The following is a 22166-nucleotide window of genomic DNA, read 5'->3' as shown; positions in this document are numbered from 1 at the left end:
TTTATGTTAATTCAACATTATACCAAATTCAAGATTTGAGACTAGGCAAGTATCCTAAACTATAAAAGTTTTAGAGAAGAGTTAAAGGCAGATATTTTAAAAGATTTTTCACACAAAATGTGTTGAGATCAGTTATATCAGGGTAAATATGAAGAAAGATATTTTGGTTTGTTTTTAAGAAAATCTTGTATAAGTGATAGGATTGTCATTTCTTGGTTAACATTTAGGGTTTTGGGGGGGGTTTTTATTTTTTCCTATATTGATATATTTTATCTATAATTTTTGCTAAAGAAATTGTTCTTTTGTTTTTATAGTTTTGGTAAGCAGTTTGGAGGAAAAAGAGGATGTGATTGTCTTGTATTAGAGCCTTCAGAAATGATTGTGGTAAGAACTTTAAAGAATGCTGAATTGTTTTTTTGATATGCTTCAGTTTCAACTTTAAATGTAGTAGGATTTTAAACACTCAAGGAGGTTCCATTACTGTGACTTTTAAAATATTGAGTAACATCAGACCTATACACCAAATTTGGTAAGTTTTTATCTACTTTAAATTTTTTCTGATCCTTGAGAGGATTTAAAGAGTGATACAATTCTGTATATCATGTTCCAAATTTGGTGATTTCTTTTACTACTTATACCAGAAATTTTTAATGAAGGCCTTATTAGAGGCACCCTGACTTTTCAAGTTTTCTCTTTTCCTATTCAATTTAGTTAGTAATCTTTGAACATCCATATTCTGTGTGCTGAACTTGAGAGAAAGAGAGAAAAAGAGACACATAGTTATATCCAAGTACAAAATGGTTTAGATCTTAATATTTTTACTTTAAGAGTATAATTAAGGAATAATTCTTGTTACTAAGAAATCTAGGTAGTTGATGTAACATTAGAAAACCTCACTTTATTCTGTGTTTTTTAGCATTAAAAGAACCAAGGACACAACTTTGTTTTACCTTGTTCTGAGATGACCTTACTAGAAAAATTGCTTATATTGAATGGACTCATTGTCCTGCTAGCGTCTCATGTAGATGATCATGTCATCTGATTTGATTTTAAATTATTAAGAAGTGAGGTTACATTCTTAACTATGCATTTTAATGTCAGGGCCCAAAGCTTCACATCTTCACATAGTTTGTTTTCTCTTCTCCAAACTGGATCATCTACATTATCATGCACTCTGTCCTAAATTTCGTGTAAACAGAAGAATTTTTTGCTCCTAAAAGGCAAAAATTGTGTCTTACTCACTTTGTGTCTTCCATTGTATTGCAGAGTGCTGCCTGCATAGTAAGTATTCAGTGAATGTTAATTAAATTGAAGTTTGTTCAAGGCTTGGACTGTGTATTATGTTTTTTTTTTTTAAGTGTTGCTATACATAGCATATCCAAATAAGTCCTCAGAACTCTCTCTTCTAAATAAATGTATTGAGGGGCATTGCAAGAAGACTGCCTCAGGCAGTACTAGTTTTCTCATTTATTTGTCAGTTGATGTATTTTGTATTTTTTGTACTTTATCAGGAAAGAAGAGTGCTTTTTACTGCAGTATTCTCATATACATTGTTTTTTTGTTGTTTAATTTTATTTTGCTAAAATACACGACATAAAATTTACTATCTTAACCATTTTTAAGTGTTCAGTGTAAAGTTATTATTTAAGTAGAAATTAATCACTCATAAATTATTAATTTTCCCCTTAAGTTAAAGGGAAAGCTGTTTTTCTGCCCAGACCAGTCTCTAAGGAGACCTGCTTGCTTTTAGTGGGGAACAGTATTTAAAGCCAAGATAAGGCTGCCCGTTGTTTTCATTGCTCTAGGTGCCTTTTTGCTTAGAGGGTCTCTCAGTGAACAGAGCTAGAAAATACATATGTGAGTGTATGTGTACTCACACACTTACATATACATGTCTGTATTTATTTTTCTGTATCTGTGTTTAAAACCCAGAATTTATTCTGGCCTTTCTTCTTCGCTTCTGTCTTTCTCTAACAGAAAACGTGATTTCCATTATCATCAGTGTATTTACTTATCCAGAGTAGTTGAAGAATTCCTTGCCTGTAACACTGTAGAAAGTGCTGCTAGCTAGAGGATTAACATGCACAAATACACATATTTTAAGTATATATAACTCGTTTTAAGTATATAGAACTTGTTAAGTATATGATAATTCATTATAATTTAACTCTATATCAAAGTAAAAAATGTTTCAGTCACCCACCCTAAAAGTAAGGAAATACTCAGAGAAACATTAGGAACCTGGCAGAAGGACAGAAGAACCAGATTAAAGGGACTCTTGTTGGCTAAATCTGGGACAATTTGAGAATCCACATAAAAATTCATAGTAATTAATGGTACCCTTATATATAAGAATTTATAATATGAATCATATGAATGAATGAATGAGGAAGAAGGAAAAATTCTTCCGGATAATTGAATGCAAACTAATAAATACAGAAGAAATGATCTTAGAAAATCATTAATGAAGGCTAAAACTTGTGGGCCACTGTTTGAGAAAACAATACTTACATAATCTCAACATATCTCCCCACAAATCATTTATGAAGAGAAAAATTCACAAATTTTTATTGGGGATAATATGGAGGATACCACTATAATGAAAATCGTTGCTACCACCATCAATATGGGCACAAACTGATAAACTGCTTCTAATAGAATGAGGACAAAATATCACCTTTGTGATAATTTCCTGTGAGAAATGCATACCTGAATCTAGTCATTAGAAAATACCAGACAAAACAAATTGAAAACATTTTACCAGTTGACTAGCCTGTACTCTAAATATTCCAGTATCAAAAAACGCAGAAAAAGACCAAGAATTGTTCCAGATTAAAGGCAAAAAGAGAGACATAACTAAACACAGTACTTGATCTTGTATTAAATCCTGGAATTGGAAGGGCATTGTGGCTATAAATGATGCTTTGGGCATAGTTGATGTAATTTGAATATGGACGTGTGGATTAGATAATACTGAATTCCCTGGTTTTAAGAACTCTACTGAGGTTATATGAAACAAAGTCTTTGTTATTAGGAAATACATGTTGACACATTTTAGGGTCAATTTATGCTCCGATGTTTCAGAAAAAATTTGCTTATGTGTATATAAAAGCTTTAAAAATCACCAAAAAATCACATCAAGTTTTTTATGTTTTTTTTTTTTTTTCCCCTTAAGTGAGGTCTGTGTCCAATGTGGGGCTTGAACTCATGACTTTGAGATGAAGAGTTGCACATCAAGTATTTATTGATTGACTGTTGGCTGGTAATTTTTGAATTCTAAAGCGCATTTCCTTGGTGAGCAGCATAGTAAAAAAAAAATGCTTTATAAGTTATAGGAGAAAATTATTTGCAATAGCTTTAAGATTTTTATTTTTGAGATTTCTGAAGGATTTTATTATCAAAATGCCATGTGATTTTTTTTCTGTTTTTTAGCTTTTCAACATTATTACATCTTTTTTTTTTTTTTTAATAGGCCACATGTCCAACGTGGGGCTTGAACGCATAACCCTGAGATCAGTGGTCGCATGCTGTACTGACTGAGCCAGCCAAGCACCCTGATACTACATCTTTTGACATATAAAAATGTGTTGATATTTTGTATGAGTATAAATCTTTGGTACCTCAGTATTTTTTAGCTGAAATTATTTAGAATTCATGAAAGAACTTAATCTGAGTTCATGAAGTTCTTTCAAATGGTTTTACTATGTATTTATGTGTACAAATTTTAATAACGCCACTAGTGAACAGGGAATGCCTGTTACTGAGCATCTTTCTGATCACCTGATATGTTAGTCATCTTACTCTGACATGTTAAAAGGAAATTTCCTTGTTTTGTGCATATCTTCATATGCCTTATAGGGGATTTGTTTTTCTAAATATTCATATGTCTTGTCCATTTTTCTAGTTGGATTTTTTTTCGTAACGATTTATTTTAGCACAGTGGGGGAGGGGCAGAACGGGAGGGAAAGAGAGAGAGAGAGAACCCTAAGCAGACTACCTGCTGAGTGCTGAGCCCAACGCAGGGCTCTATCCCAGTATCCTGAGATCATGACAGGCCAAATCAAAAGTCAGACTCTCCAGGTACAGTGGATTATTTTTTTTTCTTAAGAGCTTTTTGTTAATAAATAAGCCCTTTTGCTTATAGGAGACTGTAAATAAATCATTTTTTCACTTCAGCTAAAGTAAGTTTTGCATAAAGTTTTTTTTTTATCTATAGAGTTTTCCTCTTAAAAGTTTCTGGCTAGTGTTCATACTTATTATTAGAAAGACCTGCCCCATGATGATATTACTGAACTTTTAACCTTTATTGCTTTATAGAATTTTTTTTTTTTTTAAAGATTTATTTGTTTTAGAGAGAGAGTGTGCTTGCGAATAAGCACTGATGGGAGGAGGAATAGAGGGAGAGGGAGAATGTCAAGCAGACTCCCCACTGAACGCAGAGCCAGATACAGGGCTCAATCTCAGGACCCTGAGATCATTACCTGAGCTGAAATCACAAGTCAGACACTTAAATGACTGAGCCACCAACAAACCCTGCCTTATAGAATTTGTTAGTTCCTTACTTTAACTTTAAGATCTCAACTCCTCTGGGTAGCTGAAGACAGTGGTAACCACTTAACTACCTGTCTCCCAACATTTCCTCCAAAAGCAGTACAGAGCTACAAGAAGAGTAAAAGAAATCTATACATAAACTATGTTCATGGCATAAGTTGAAGTCAGAGAAAACCAAATTTTGAAAATAATTCTAAGGGGAGAAAACCCACCAATTCTCAGTATATTATCTCTCACACTCTTGTCTTTTCCCAACCCTCAGCAAGGCTTTGTAGTGAGCAAAATCCAACCAAGCAGATTTGCAGAAAACACACAAGATGGAAGCTACCAAGTGGACCTAGGGTTAACCTGCTCTGCCACTCCACACTAACTTCAAAATTGTGGGTGTGTATGTATGATAGAGCAGAACACAAACTATAGGAAGGTCATTTAAAATGGAATGATTTACAAAAGTCATCTTCTAAATGTGTATCTTCAGGGTTAAGACAAAAGGTAAAAAGAAGACAAACTCCCTTTGGTATTTAAGTGTTGAAGAAAAGCACGTTGGGAAGTTTTAGGTTCCTGCAAGACAAGGTGAACACAAAATCAGTCTTATAATGCTCCCTCCACCCCCAGCAAGACAAAAAGAAAAAATACCCTAAATACCTGGCCCTCAGAGTATTTGTTAATTTCCTTTTAAACTAGGAATCTTGTAAAATATCCCAATACTGCAAAAAAGATAAAAAGGGAGGATTACTAAAAGTATATATAGTTGTTACCAAAGAAGAAGAGCTTCGTTGTATACCAACTGAGGAAAATTCATCTCCACCCCAGAAAAAAAAAAAAAGTCAGATGAAAACTGACCATACTTAGATACAAACATATTCAATCAAGCATTTGAGGACATTTTTTAAAAATGTAAAATCAGAAATTCAAAAACCAAGAAATGAAAACGGGAAGAAAAGTGGAATAAAGAGTACAAACTCGGTAAAGAAATGGAAGGCATAGGAAAAAAAAATACTGATAATATATATATAAAATAAATAAATTATAGGATGTCCCAGGGAGAATACAGTCAAATGAAAGTTTAATAAGGTGCCTCGAACAAATCAAAAGTACAATGAGATAGCACCTTAACACCTATCAAAATGGCTAAAATCAAAAGACAAGAAATAAGGGAGGGTTAGTGAGGATGTGGAGAAAAAGGAATCCTCATACACTGTTGGTGGGAATGTAAATTGCTATAACCATTGTGAAGAACAGCATGGAGGTTCCTCAAAAAATTTAAAAGAAATACCATATGATACAGTAACTCCACAACTGGGTATTTACCCAAAGAAAACAAAAACACTAATATGAAAAGATACATGTCCTCCTATGTTTATTGCAGCACTATTTACAATAACCAAGATTTGGAAGCAACCTAAGTGTTCATTGATAGATAAATGGATAAGGAAGATACAGTATATATTCAGTGGAATATTAATCAGCCATAAAAAAGGATGAGATCTTGAGGGTATTATGCTAAAGAAATAAGACTGGAAAAGACAAATACCATATTGATTTCACTCATGTGGAATCTGAAAAAAAGAATGAACAAAAAGCAGAATCAGACCTATAAATAGAACAAAGTGATGGTCAGAGGGGAAGGGAGTGGAGGTTGGGCAAAAATGGGTGAATGGGAGCGGGAGATAAAGGCTTCTGGTTATGGAATGAATAAATTACAGGAATGAAAGGTACAGCATAAGGAATATAGTCAGTGATACTGTAATATATGTTAACAGATGGTAGCTGCATTTGAGCATAGCATAATATGTAAACTTGTCAAATGACTATGTTGTATACCTGAAACTAATATAACTGTGTGTCAACTACACTTTAATTAAAGGAAATAAGAATTGAAGAAAGGGGAAAAGCAAGTAAATGAAAATGACAAAAAGAATAAAGTAGAAAGTGTCAGAGATACTATGTACTTGAAAGTTACTAAGAGAGCAGATTTTCAAGTTTCTTACCACAGAAATGAAATGGTAAATATGTGATGTGATGGAGGTGTTAGCTAAGGCAGTGGTGATCCTCATTTTGCAATATATAAATGTATCAAAACAACACATTGTATACCTTGAATTTACACAATCTTATATGTGAATTCTATCTCAAAGCTGGAATAAAACAAATGGCAGAGAAAAATAGTGGAAATTGAAGATAGGCAATGAAAGGATAACATTCATAATTCAGTGTCTCAGGAGAGGAAAATCCATGGAAAGCAACTATGTTTAAAGCAATATTTAATGAAAATTGTTTAGAAATTGAAAAAAGATTCAAATCTACACACACTTACTAAAGGGTCTACTGGGTACTGGGGAAGTGAGCCCAGGATGATCATTTCTAAGACATTTCCTAATAAAATTATTTGATTTCAAAGATAAAAATCCTTTATGTCTACAGGCAGAAACACGACATAACTTCCAAAGGCAAACGAATTGCACTGATTCAGACATATAAAAATCCACTGGGGGGTGCCTGGGTGACTCAGTTTGGTTAAGCATCTGACTTGTGAATTCAGCTCAGGTAATGAGCTCATGGGGCGTGAGACTGAGCCCCGCGTAGGGCTCCGTGCTCAGAAGGGAATCTGCTTAAGATTTTCTCCCTCTACCCCTTCCCCCACTCTGACATGTTCTCTCTTTCTCTCTCTAAAATAAATGGTTCTTTTTTTAAAAAAGAAATATTAAAAACCCACTGGGACAACCAAAACAAGGCTCAAGTAGAGCAGCCTTTAAAAAAAAGAGAGAAAGTGCGTGCCTGGGTGGCTCAGTTGGTTAAGCGACTGCCTTTAGCTCGGGTCATGATCCCGGAGTCCCGGGATCAAGTCCCTCATTGGGCTCCCTACTTAGCAGGGAGTCTGCTTCTCCCTCTGACCCTACCCCCTCTTGTGCTCTCTCTCTCTCTCTCACTCTCTCTCTCTCTCTCAAATAAATAAATAAAATCTTTAAAAAAGAGAGAAAGTATGAACTAAGGATTTTAGGTCAGCCACATTGTCCTTATCAAGGTTATGGAAAAACGGTTCTCAGCATAAAAGAACTTAGGGAATTATGCACCCATGAGCTGTTTTTAAGGAATCTGCTAGAGGATATTTTATTCAACTGAGAAATAACCAGAAAAACCTCCAAAAGAAACAATGATGATCTTTTTTTTTTTTTTAACAATGATGATCTTTAAAATACGTAAGTGTATTAGTAAGACTAAAAGGTAGAGATGTGAAGGAAAGACTACTATATGTTGTGACAGAATAGCTGTAATAAAAGGAAGAAAAGGAAAAGGGAGAGTGAAATAGGAAAAAGAATAAGCTTATTGATGGTTGTTTGTTGCATAAAGAATAGGTGAGAGTGTTAAAATAACAATAAAAACTCCTCAACTGGGTAATTATAAAGTTTGGGATTTGATAACTCTCTAATCTAATAGTTTACTGTTTCATGGATATTGGCAGAAGACATAAGACTTGTGGGTCAGAAACAACTTTTTTTTTTACTTGTGGTATACCGAGTAGCATATCATTAGCATATTTCTGTAGATTTCCTCTTCCTAGATCTCATGGAGGCAGTACTGGGTGGCCTATGGTGATGCTACACACATAGTAGGTTTGCACTGCAACTAAGAATCCCTGAGTTTGGGGAATATACTCTTTTTTTTTTTTTGTAGCCTCAGCTGAGTTTATTGATACACGAGGTTAACTGGAGAGTAAGGGACTTGGCAGGGTTGGGGGACTTCAGGGCCCTGGGACTCTCTGAATCCCAGGGCTGTAAGGGCTTGGGGTCTTCTCAAGTTCTTCCCTTTTAGAGATGACGTGCCGGAGGTACAAAGGGTCCGGGGGTAGGTCCGGACTGAAAGTGGGACATTGTCCTGACCAAGGGAGGTCAAGGAGCCCCGTTGGCCGAGCTCAGGGCCACAGTGCGCTGCGCCAGGAAGACCTTATTCCGCGCCTCCGTCTCTGTCTGGCGTTTGAGCTCAGAGATGAGACGTCCATAGGAGTTAGCCAAGGCTACGGTATATGCCATCAGGATGCTGGAGATTAACAGAAGAGGCACAGCAAAAGCTTGGGTCCCCAGGAAAAATAGAAAGTTCTGTACGGTCTGAGGGAAGCTGGAAATAGACTCAGGGATCTGGGCCCAGATGGACGAATGCCCTTGGAATGGACCACACAGCTTAGAAGGTGGGATCAGGAAGATGCTGTAAAGCATGGTAACAGCGGAGACGGCCAGACCCAGGAGAAGGACCATGGGGAAAAAGAAATTCGCTGTGGAAGCCCGAAAAGTGCGGGAAGCTGGGGAGCAGGTGGAGAAAAGGATGAACTTTTATTGCGAACAAGCCTGCTCGTTTTTCAGCAGGAAACTACCTCATCCTTCAGGATTGCTCACTACAAGCACAACTCTGAGAAATGGCCCAGTTAACGAGTGGTTAGGACTGTGCATTCTTGGCAAATGCAACAAACTGTGTAGAAGCACAACAGGCCCCGGGAAGACTATGTTTCACTACAGATAGTAAAAGAGAGGTAAGAAAACAGGTGAACCGTAACAAGTATTGGCAAGGGTATAGACAAAGCCCTCATATGTAGCTGGTAGAAAAATGAAGAGGTACAGCTTCTCTGGAAAACAATTTGATAGTTCATGAAATAGTTAAAAATGGAATTACCATATGATCCATCAGTTCCATTCCCACATGTATACCCAAAAGAATTGAAAATATGTGTCCACATAAAATCTTGTGTGCTAATGTTCCTAACATTCATCATAGGTGAAAAGTAGAAACAAACCAGATGTCCTTTAACCTGATAAACAGATAAACAAGATGTTTTATGTTCACATGATGGCATATTATGCTGCAACAAAAAGGAATCAAGTATTGGTACATGCTGTAATATAGATAGATGAATCTTGAAAACATTGTTCTAAGAAATTGACACAAAAAACCACATATTATATGATTGTATTTACATGAAATATCCAGAATGGGGAGATTCATAGTGACAAAAAGTCGATGCCAGTGGGCATAGGGTTTCTTTCTGGAATGATAAAAATGTTCTAGAACTAGATAATGGTTGCACAACTTTGTGAATATATTAAAAACCAATGAATTGTATACTTAAAAGGATTTTATGGTATGTGAATTATATCTCAGGAAAAAAATGTGTGAGGAAGAAAATACAGAGACAAACCTTTTTAAAAGGTTTAAGTTCAAAAGTAACCAGTAGAACAAAAATACAGGTTTTCCTAAGTAACAGAAACAATTTTTTATTGAAGCAAAGAATATACATTTCATAGAGAAGTGCAGTAAAGTACATTTAATTATAAAAAGTTATAAAACTGTAACCTGCAATATTGGTCATACCGATAAATGTGAATGGCTTCATCTACCCATTATAAGGAAAAGATTTTCAGTTTGGTTCACAAAAGAAGACCCAGCTATATACTGCTTATTTTTTTAAAATATTTTTTTAAAGATTTTATTCATTTATATTAGAGTATGCACACGAGCGGGGGTGGGGTCAGAGGGAGAGAGAATCTCCAGCAGACTCCACGCTGAGCACAGAGCCTGAAGTGGGGCTGGACCTCTCGATCCTGAGATAATGACATGATAATGACAAAATCAAGAGTTGGACCCTTAACAGAACCACCCAGGTGCCCCTTTTTGCTATTTAGAGAGACAGTCCTGTGATTCAAATGTTTCAGGAAGGCTAAAAATAAAGCAGTAGATAATGGCATACTAGACCAATGAAAATGAAAGGGGACAGATATGGTAATCTTAATACCAAAAGTAGAGTTCAAGCCAAAAGCTCATGAACTATGACCTAGAAGGATGATTTTTTTTTTTTTAGTGCTAAAACCTACAATTTATGGTGGAGATAGAACACGTGAGTATCTTTGCAGCATATTACACAGAAACCTTCTGTATGAAACAGACACTCCAGAGGATTCAATGAGACCTAGAAATACTCTACTAGAGAAGTTAATCCTCTGTTCTTAGTGTAGAACAGATGAAGTAGAAGAAACAATGGTATAGAAGACCTGGACAACATAAACAGTAAGGTGAATCTTAGGGAGATAAGTCGAATTCTACGACATGATAAACTGTATCAGGTGCCTGTGCCACATCAACTTATTTACCAAAAAATTCAGTAATTTTCATAAATTAGATAAAGTAACACTTTCTGATTACATGCAATGAAATTCTAAATTATAATAACAAAATTAATTGGCTCTTTGACGTGAAAAATTTTAAGCCTACCAAACAACTTTTTGTCAAAAGATAAATACATACTGAAATAACAGAATTTTGAAAAATAAAAGCAGTGAAAATACACTATATAGCAGAATCGATGGAATACATCAAAAAGTGTTCAGAAACCAGAGGAGAAACAGGCAAAAGGAATAAATTCACAGGAGATGCAGATACCAGAGTTAACTTATGCATATTTTAAAACAGCTGATTAGTATTTCAAGGATTTAGTGGAGAATTTTAGAAGATTGAAAACTATAAAATGAAATAATGATTTCCAAATTCTACAGCTAGAAACATCTACAAATGAAAAAGCTCAGGGGAACCTGGGTGGCTCAGGTCATGATCCAGGGATCTGGGATCAAGGCCTGTGTTGGGCTCCCTGCTCAGCAGGGAGCCTGCTTCTCCCTCTCCCTCTGCTGTTCCCCCTGCTTGTGCCTATTCTCTCTCTCCCTCCCAAATAAATAAAATCTTAAAAAAAAAAAAATGAAAGCTCAGTAGTAGGTGAGTTTTATAGAAGGTAAAACTTGACTGAAGAGCAAGTTAGGGAACTGAATGATAAGTCAGAAGAATACAAACAGATGAGGAAAATTTTAATACGTAATGGAGTGTAGGACACAGGTAATAGAAAAGATCTTAGGTAAGTGTAATTAGAATCCTAGAAGGAGAAGAAAGAAGTATTAGAAGAGATAATGGTTGAGAATTTTCCAAAACTATCAAAAGAAATCAACTCACAAATTTGAGAACTCTATAATCTCAAAGCAGGATGAATACAAAGAAACTTATGCATAAGCACATTATAGTAAAACTACTGAAAATGAAAAACGAAGCTATAAAACCAGTCAGAGGGAAAAACACGCATTACTTTTAAACCATCACAACTTCTAAAACACCCACTGGCAGCAAAAATTGAAGCTTCATTTATTAAGTAAACAATTTCCACACAAATGTGAAGAAAATTTTCAGCAATAGCCACGCACTCGGTTTACCAAGTGGGAGTTTTTCAGACAAAAGGGGATCACAGATGGAAGCATAGATATGTGGAAAGAAATAAAGACAATGTAAAGCATTTAGATATATGTATATTGACTGTAGAGACCAGTAATAAAAGGGTCTTTTGTACTTTAAAATACATGCAGAATATAAACACATGACAGATAAGAAAAGGAGGGATGGAGTGAAAAATTCCTAAGATCTTTGCATATTCTAGAAAGTGGTAAATATACTAATAGTGGATTTTAGTAAGCATATATATCATCTAAGAATACAGCTTGTAATTAATAAAAGGGGAAATAGAATAATAAATGAAAATGAAGGCACAGAAGAGAAAACATACTAGGAGGAGAGAACATAAGATAGATATCCTTTCAAGTATATCAGAAATTACAATAAATATAAATATTCCAGTAAAGAAGCAAATATCAGATTAAATTTTTTTTAAACACAATTACTTGCCGCTGAAAAAACAGCAGTGTAAATACAAGATTTGAGAAGAAACCCCATTTCTCGGTCGTTTGGCTAGGATCAAGTGAAGAAGAACTGAAAGAACAGAAGAAGTTGTGTCTTCTGAGCAATAACCAAAAGAGAGCTGGTGTGTCTCCAATCTTCAAAGTGTAATTTAAGACAAGAAGCATTATTTAATGTAAAAATAGTATTTCATCATGATAAACATGTATCAAGTTTAAATGGTCCTGGATTTTTATGTGCCTTAGTATATAACTAAAAGAAATAGTCGTTAGTAAAATGGGAACTTGACAAATCCACAGTGACAGCGAGAGAGATTTAAACATCCCTCTAAAAAACGTAAGCATAAGGAATCAGTGAGGATTTTGAAGATTTGAACCTCTGCCCAGTAGTTAGAGAATTCCACCATCAACAACAGAATACATGTGCTTTTCAAGCACACGTGGAATGTACTCTGCACACCTGGGTGGCTCATTTGGTTGAGCTCCGGACTCCTGGTTTTGGCTCAGATCATGAGATGTCAGGGTCCTGGAATCAAGCACCACGCCCTGGGCTCTGTGCTCAGCGGGGATTCTGCTTGAGATCCTTTACCTCTGCTCCTCCCCCTGCTTGAGCATGTGAGCGCTCTAAAATAAATAAATTTAAAAATAATAAAATAAAAATAAATGTTATACTCTGGAACGTAAAATAAATCTCAAGGAAGAATTTAATTTTTGGTTTGTGTTTTGGCCATTATGGAGTTAACTTAGAAACCAATTACAAAAACAACTAAAACAAATTATAACTTGAAATTCAGCAGTATACTTTATTTTTTTTTTAAAGATTTATTTATTTGACAGAGAGAGACACAGCGAGAGAGGGAACACAAGCAGGGGGAGTGGGAGAGGGAGAAGCAGGCTTCCCGCAGAGCAGGGAGCCCGATGCGGGGCTCGATCCCAGGACCCTGGGATCATGACCTGAGCCAAAGGCAGACGCTTAACGACTGAGCCACCCAGGCGCCCCTCAGCAGTATACTTTAAATCACTTGTCAAAGAATCACTATGAAAGTGAGAAAATCTTTTGAGCTGAATGAAGAGGATATATCAAAATGTATGAAATTTGTCTTGAGCCTTAGGTGAACAATTTAAGCCTTTACGTTTTAGGAGAAAGACTGACATTCAGTGAAGATTAGTATCCACATCAGGAAGTTAGAGAGCAGCAAACTATACCTACAGAAATTAGAAGCCAAGAAACAATAAAGATAAAAAGTGGCCTCTAAAGCATAAAGAGGATGAAGAAAGGTAAAAGTTGATAGAACAGAGTAATAAATTTGATACTACTTTGTCAAAAATAGTCAAGAACAAAACATGTTGCATAGCTTAATATCAGGATGAGAAAAGGATAGACTACGATGGACCTAATGAAAATTCTAAAAATAGTAAAGGATATTATTAAAAACTTAAATAAGTTTTGCATTTTAGATCATCAAATTCCTTAAAAAACAATTTACTAAAATAAGCATGTGCATGCGTGCACACATAAGAGGGTAAATAGAATAATAAATGAAAATGAAGGCACAGAAGAGAAAACATACTAGGGGGAGGAAAGAACATAAGATAGATATCCTTTCAAGTATATCAGAAATTACAATAAATATAAATATTCCAGTAAAGAAGCAAATATCAGATTAAATTTTTTTTAAATACAATTACTTGCCGCTGAAAAAACAGCAGTGTAAATACAAGATTTGAGAAGAAACTTCGTTTCTCGGTCGTTTAATCTTCATAATCCATTTTCTAGAAAGAAAGTGCATCTGTAATTAACAGACCTTTTCATTTAGAAATTTCCACCCACATGGTTTCATTGGTGATTTTTTTTCCCCAACATTTAAATAAGAATACAAGAAGTCTTAACAGGAAAGAGAAAGATTGAATTCCTTTTTTATGCATCCAGTTTAATTTTATTTTTATTGACATATAAGTGACATAATGTTTGAGAGCCCAGTTTAATTGTGATAGCAAAACCTGGCAAGTACATTACAGAAAGGCAATATTACAGGTTAGTTTTTTTTTTTGTTTTTTTTGTTTTTTTTTTTTTTTTCATTTGAGAGAGAGCCAGCAAGAGCCTGAGTAGGGCAGAGGGGGTTGTTAGGGAGAGGAAGACACAGTCTCTCCACTGAGCAGGGAGCCCAACTTGGGGCTCCATCCCAGGACTCTGGGATCAGGACCTGAGCTGAAAGCAGGCGCTTAACGACTGAGCCACCCAGGTGCCCCAGGATTTTTTAATTAAAAATCTTAAAATACTAGGGAATCAAATCCCAGTGATACATCAAGAGGATAAAGTATGACTGTTAAATTTATTCCCAGAGTTGCAGGGTTGACTTAATTCAGGCAGTACCTTCCTTTATTGCAGTTTGCTTTATTGTGCTTTATGGATACTGTTTTTTACGTACTATAAGTTTGTGGCAACCCTTGGTGAGGTCGTCTGTTGGTGCCATTTTTTTTAACAGCATTTGCTCACCTGTGTGTTTTTGTGGTCACTGCTTGGTAATTTTAGCAATATTTTAGATTTTCATTATTATATTTGTTACGGTGATTTCTGATCAGTGATTACAACTCAATAAAAGCTCAGATGATGGTTAGCATTATTTAGCAATGAAGTATTTTTTAATTCAGGCATGTATGTACTTTGTTTTTTTAGACATACTGCTATTGTACACTTGATAGGCAACAGTGTTTTGTAAATATAGGTTATGCATTGGGAAACCGAAAATTTTATTTGATTCACTTCATTGCAACATTTACCTTATTAGAATGGCCTGGAACCAAACCTGTAGTATCTCTGAGGTGTGCCTATATTTGAAAATCACTATGATTCACTATAGTAATATAATTATAGTCATATGATCATCTGTATAGACACAGAAAAAGCATTTGTAGTACTCAAAACCCATTCATGATTGTTGAAGCTTTTAGCAAACTAGGAAAAGAAGGAAACTTTCATAACCTTATTAAAGTTATCTGCATTAGCCCTACGCTAAACATTGAAAACTTTCTCCAGGCCTTTGGAAATGTGTAAGGAAAGCTCAACATTACCAAAACCATTGGGTAAGAGGTCCTGTGAAGTGTGTTTAAGGAAGGGAACAAGGATAGATTGAAAAAAATAATGTAGCCTGGGTGGCTCAGTTGGTTGAGCTTCTGACTCTTGATTTTGGCTTAGGTCAAGATCTCAGGGTGGTGGGATCAAGCCCGGCTTCAGACTATGCGCGGAGTCTGCTTGAGATTCTCTTTCTCCCTCTCTTTCTGCCCCTCCCCCTGCTCACATGCTCTCTCTCTAAATAAATAAATAAAATCTTTAAAAATATATAAAATTGTACTAAACAGATGAACGATTTGCATATAGGAAATCAAAAAATACACCTAAACTTTTTAGAATTAATAAGTCATTTTAGCAAGGTCACTGGATACTTACGTACAGAAATCAGTTGTAGTTATATTTAGAACCAACAAGTAATTTAAAAATTAATTTAGTGAACATACTATTTGTAAACATCAAAAAGTCCGTATATGTTAGAATAAATCTAACAAAAGTTGTAGGAAACATCAACACAGAAAACCATAAATAAATTTTGAGATCTTTAGATATAAATTGAGAGAGGGGTGCCTGGGTGGCTTAGTCGGTTAAGCATCTGGCTTCGGCTTTGGTCATGATCTCAGGGTCCTGGGATCAAACCCCATGTCGGGCTCCATGCTCAGCAAGGAACCTGCTTCTCCCTCTCCCTCTGCTCCTCGTCCTGCTCATGTTCTCTCTCTCATATGAATAAATGAAATATTTTTTAAAAAAGATTGCTTTTAGATCTAAATTGAGAGAAACAGTATTTTTAAGATAATATTGTCTCCAAATTTCTGTAAAGTTGAGTGCAGTCCCCATCAGAATCCCAGCAGATTTTTTTATGGAAATCAAGAAATTGACCTGTTTTATATATATTTATAAATATATATATGCACATATGTATATCACATAATACATTTACAATAACCTCGTAAAATACTTCATTATAAACAGATTTGCAAAGACATTATTATTAAATACTCCCCAAAAGCAAAAAATTAAATTTGAACAAAAAATGAGATAACCATGTTCTTAAATAGGGAGTTAACATCATAAAACTACTAGTTTTCCTTTGGTTACCTTGTAAATTTGATGAGATCCCAATGAAAAATGCTATCAGGTATGATGGTGGTTTTGTGCAAAATGTATGTGGAAGGATAAAAAAAGCCAAGAAGAACTAGAAGAAAGATGAGAAAGACCTATTTAGTGGAGCCGTGTACATGTTTTTTATATACTTAAAATAATTCAAAAAGGAGGGAAAAATGCAACCTCTTAATCAAAAACAAGTATATGTAAAATTGTTGGTATAATTCCACTGAGATTTATTATTTCTGGTGAGTTTAAAAGACAGTATTTTGGTAATGCTGGGCTTTCCTTACACATTCCCAAAAGCCAGGAGAAAGTTTTCAATGTTCGTTGTAAAGTTAATGCAGATGCCTTTAATACGGTTATGAAAGTTTCCTTCTTTTCCTTGTTTGCTAAAAGTTTCAAAAATCGTGAATGGGTCTTGAGTACTATCAAATGGTTCTTCTGTATACATACATAGTAATTTGCATTTCTAGTGGGATAAGTGTTGGGCACAAAGAACTAGTTGTCTTATTTGTAGTAGTAAAGGTGACATTAAAGTTTTTAATTTTTTTGTGTATATATTAGACATAAACACATATTACATATATGTGATGGTATGTAATTATAATTATTATAATATATACATAAATCATTAGGAAGCAAAATCATGTAATACCAGAATGGTGGTGGTAATGTTGATATTGTTAAAGCTGTTATGTATGTATAGATAACATGTATGTGTATATTTACTTCTACTTCACAAATTTTGTCTTACTGTTTTATGAAGTCATTGTGTGCTCAGATTTTGTCATGTATTTACCATTTGTTTACTTTTAATTTCTTCTATCTGAGACCTTTTTATGGGAGCATTTGTGTTACATCTGAGGTACACTGTTTAAAATTTTCTTTAATATTTGTTGATAAACAGCTCAGCTGGGTGTATTTTTTTTTTCTTTTTTATTATGACTGAAACTATATTTTGTATCATTCTTGAGGATTGTTTTGCCATGAATGCAATTTGGGAAGGAGAATCCTTTTCTTTTTTTTTTTTTCTTTTTTCTTAGCACAGTCAATATAGTCATTGTTTCTGGCACTTAGTATTTTTTGAGAGGTCCGTTATTAATCTAATTGCCCTTCCTTTATAGCTGATCTACATTTTCCTTGTGGCTGCATTAAAAGTCTTCTTTTTATCTTTACTATGTGAATTTGTAGTTGTATTTTCGGATTTGTTGGACTCTTTGAGTTTTTGTTTTAATCAAAAAGTTTCATTTTCTCTTTGGATATTACCTTGTTCTTCTGTCATCTCGTTCTTGAACTTTAAGTATATGTTAAATCTTTTCAGCCTATCTGTATCTTTTATGCTTGCTTATTTTTTGTCCCATCTTGACTTTGTGGCTGCATACTGTATAATTTTTTTGGCTTTATCTTCCCACTTTATTCTCTTTTTAGTTCTATCTCCATATGGTGTTTAATTCCTTTTTTTTTTTTTTTTTTTTTGCTCCCTTTTTTTTTTTCTTTTTCCTCTGTTTCAGTTTGGGTAATTTCTTTTGACCTATGTTTAAGTTCATTGATTTTTTTTTTTTTTAAGGTTTTATTTATTTATTTGAGAGAGAGAATGAGACAGAGAGAGAGAGCATGAGAGGGGGGAGGATCAGAGGGAGAAGCAGACTCTCTGCCGAGCAGGGAGCCCGATGCGGGACTCGATCCCGGGACTCCAGGATCATGACCTGAGCCGAAGGCAGTCGCTTAACCAACTGAGCCACCCAGGCGCCCCGGGTTCATTGATTCTTAATTCACTTGCATCAATTCTACTGAGGAGTTTATCAAAGGCATTTTTCATCTTTGGTACTATGATTTTTATTTTTAAGATTCTCATTTTACTCCCTCATATTTTCCTTATGTCTGCTGAAATTTTTCAAGGGTTTATATGGTCCACCTTTTCCACCTTTCTGGTACCTTTACTGTATTGGTCGTGGTTGTCTTAAATTCTCTGATAGTGGCAGCATGTGGATCATGTCTGGTTTTGGTGGATTGCTCTGTTGTTTGCTTTGTCTTTTGGCAGTGAATTGGTTTTTTTGTTTTTGCTGGGTTTTTTTGTTTTTTGTTTTATCCTTTCTATTTTTATGTGAGTCATTATTTTGGATGTAATGATACGTACTGTGTATAGGGCAGTAGAGAATGAGGATAGTCTTTAGGCCTGGACCTGAATACACCTCTTCTTCTGCTAGAGTTGAGCTAGGTTTGCATTGTTTTGTTATTATGGTTACCTTATTGCACCAGTGCTTTCAAATTTCTCTAGTTTTCCTTTGTCCTTAGGATTGGGATTGGTTTGTTGGGAGGTCTTTCTGAGTGGTGTTCTTGTTTCATTCCCATTTTAGGTCTTCTTTGTGCTCTTGTGTTTCATACAGGATATCTCTACACGTTCTTGTCCCTCTTCCAAATGTAGACTGTATTTACTTATTACACATTGCTCACTAGCCTGGTATTGGGGAGTAAGGGCACTTGGGTTTGTTGTGGGTTTTTGGGCCTGGTCAGCCCTTACCTACTTAGTGCTATTTATAATCTCTGGCTTATTTTCACGTTTCTTTTTGTTGGAAAGTTTTATTATAACTTTATATTTCCTAATACTTAAAATACATTGGAATATTTGCAAATATGAGTCTGTTGTCCTTTTTCTGGGCCATTATTGCTCATTATGTCTGTCATTTGTTCATGGTTATCCTACCATGTCTCATGGTTTTTGTTGTAGTTGGGGGTCTTTTTCCTTGTGTTTTTTGGGGGGAGAAGGTATGTTTATCTGTGAAGTCATATATCTTGAACAATAGGTGTGGGAATTCTTTGAGGTTTGGGTTAAAGTTAAAGTCTTGCAAAGAGGTTTCAGGTTTGTTTTTGCCCGTTGCATATGTACATTTATCAATCCTGAACATCTTTAAATTTACTTCATGCTTAAGGTATTATGAATTCAAACTAATGACCTGCATGAGGGATAGCTTGTATTTTAAATTCTTAGGGAAAAATGTTTTTTGTCTGTTTGGTTCGTTGCTTTTTACCCCCTCTTCTCTCAGTGCCAAGCAAGTTTTCTTCCTGTCTCCTTCTGCAGGATAGGCTTATACCTCTGTACCCTCACAATAAGAATTCAGCTAGTTGAGTTGAGCTTACGAGTAAGTCTCCTATTGGACTCCCCGTCTTTGATGGATTCTCTATTGTCTTTCTCACTCCCTACAACCATCAAGGTGGAGGGGCTAGTCTCTAGAGTTAGGAAATCTGTCTTCTGGTAAGTTAGGAGCTTCGTTGGTAACCTTTCTCCTGGTATTTTTGCTTTCACTTCAGTCTTGGCCTTTGGATTTCTTTTGTAACATGAGGTATGCATTTGCAGTTTTGTTTTGTTTTTAATCTCACATTTCAGTTTACTTGGCAGGTTTGTTAAGGGTACTTAATCCTTCATACATTGTTTAGTCTTTGTTTTCATTTGGTACTTTCCTTAAAATTTTGAGACTCTTAGAAACTCCTTTCCTTGACTTAATTTACTGTTTACATTTTGGAAAGCCTTTATTGTTTATCTCTGCTTTTGCTCAATAAATAGTAGATACTAGAAGATTTAAGGATTATGTGATACTGAAATTTCACCTAACGTGGATAATATAATTCATCCGTTGGGATAGGGCAGTATGAAGGAGATGAATTTTAGTAGTCACACTTGGGTTTTGAGTCCTTACCCACTTGTATGAATTACTTAAGTTTTACGAAACTGTATGATCTATCAAAACAGTAGCTATGTGACAGGAGTGTTGTGAGCCTTAAGTGGTATAATTTTACTTTCTGGTACATGCTCTGGTGTAGTGATGGAGTGACTACTTTGGTATTCTCAACATTTTTTAGAAAGCAAATTAAATCTCAAGGAGGTAGCATATATTGCTACCTGTTCAATACTTGTTGAGGTAGAAATCATTCCCATGTCTCTTCTGGATTTTACCTTTCAGAAGAGTAATAGTAACTTACTCTGCCTACCCTTACATTTCTTGAGTACCTTACATGTATTTCAAAGGACCTATCATATATGGGGAGAAAGAATCTAATGTATTGCCCATTTTGGCAAACTTTCTGAATGTTCAGTGAACAAAGATTAATATATATATAACGCAGTTCCTACCTTAGGGAGCTTGTCAGCTTGTTAATGATATGGACTTATGTAGTAATTACGGTTGATGTGAAGGGGTAGTAGCTTCCTGGGGCGGAGGAGGGAGGGGTCATGAAGTATGGGAAGGATGCCACGATGTTGGCAGAGGAGGAGTGGGCTTTGTGGCGGTAGCACAGCAGCATATACAAAGGCCTGAAGGCAGTGGAGAGCATGTCCTATTTATGAGAAGTCTAGATTGTGTACACAAAATAAAGTAGTTGTGGTCTGAGGACAGGAATGCTTTTTGTAATTATAGAAGAGATGGTAATTGAGATGTGTCTTAAATGAACGGTGGTTCAGCAAGTGAAGATAGAATGGGTAGGATAACACAAAGTAAAGTTACCTAGTAAAATATAAGTTACTGTATTATAGGGACCCATGAATAGTCATATTGACTTGGCCACTACTTTTGAAATCCTGTACCACTCATACCTGAAACAGACAGACATCAACTGTTTCTGAGAAATCATCAGGAAATTTTGTGCATCTCATCAGAGCTTTTATGTGACAAAAGTTTTTTTTGTGGGGAGGAGGGTAAGGGAGCAGTTTTTCCAGGCTTACTTTTATAAGATACAGTAATAAATTTGGAGGATGGGTCATAAGTGGCTTTGAACATCACAAATAATAGTTTAAAATTCATTCAGTAACTGTTAGAGGCCCAGTGTAGCATTTTGTACAGGAAACGTGATAAAGTGATGATTTACTGAGGTGACTTATTTGACGACATAGGATGGAGTTGGAGAGGAACATGTCTGAAGCAGCATCACCTCTTTCTTTGTATAGTTCAGGACTGAAGTGATTAAGACTTGAGTAAGGAATGATGGTAATGGAAATGAAAGAAAGGGCAATATGAGAGTACTTTATAAAAAAAGGATCGACAAGTTGTGAGAAGTGATTGAAAATAAGATTTGGAAAACAAGCAGGAGAATTAGGGATATTAATGAAATTTCATACTTGGGTAACTGGAAATTTTTGATATTAGCCAAGGATAGGACATTTGAAGGAAAACTTGTGGGGGAAAAGTACTGTTTATGTGATGTGATGGTAATTATATGTTATACTGTAGAACATCAATATGTCTTTTTAAAAATAATTTTTAAAAGTATGGCTTCATCTGTGATTGGACAGGCAATGTGGTCTTGTATCAGTACCATAAATGTTGGACACAGACCTACATTCCAACTCAACTTTAATAATTATCACAATGTGAAACTGGAAAGTCATCTCTTGGGATTTTGCTTTGCTCATCTATAAGCTACACATAATATTGCTTACAGGCCTACTGTGTGAACTAAATAATACAGTGTTTATGCATGCTGGCCCATTTTAGCCCTCAGTAAATGTTAGTTTTCACTTCTTTATTAAAAGATGCCAGCTTTGGGGCACCTGGCTGGCTCAGTCAGTGGAGCATGCAACCCTTGATTTCAGGGTTGTGAGTTCGAACCCCACATTGGATGTAGAAATTCAAAAACAGAATCTTAAAAAAAAAAAAAAAAAGGGGATGCCAGCCTTACCCTTTTGTCATACTTTAAGATGGACACCAAAGAATAATGCATAAAGCATTTTT

The 22166-nt window shown here is 35.3% G+C and overlaps 1 protein-coding gene across 5 annotated transcripts in view; it reads left to right on the top strand.

Annotated features, from left to right (window-relative positions):
* The window catches only part of RAPGEF6 (Rap guanine nucleotide exchange factor 6), a 202570-nt gene that overhangs the window by 54789 nt on the left and 125615 nt on the right, over positions 1–22166 (top strand). For all 5 annotated transcript variants that reach the window (XM_035014063.1, XM_035014061.1, XM_035014060.1 and 2 more), the window contains exon 5: positions 315–384. In XM_035014063.1, the coding sequence (XP_034869954.1) occupies positions 315–384 (70 nt within the window). The remainder of the gene's footprint in view (positions 1–314; positions 385–22166) is intronic.

This window comes from Mirounga leonina, unplaced genomic scaffold, assembly GCF_011800145.1.
Source record: "Mirounga leonina isolate KUSES-001 unplaced genomic scaffold, KU_Mleo_1.0 Mir_168, whole genome shotgun sequence".
Lineage (NCBI taxonomy): Eukaryota > Metazoa > Chordata > Mammalia > Carnivora > Phocidae > Mirounga > Mirounga leonina.
The sequence above is the reverse complement of the archived record's forward strand: the minus strand, read 5'-3'. Positions and strand labels throughout refer to the sequence as shown.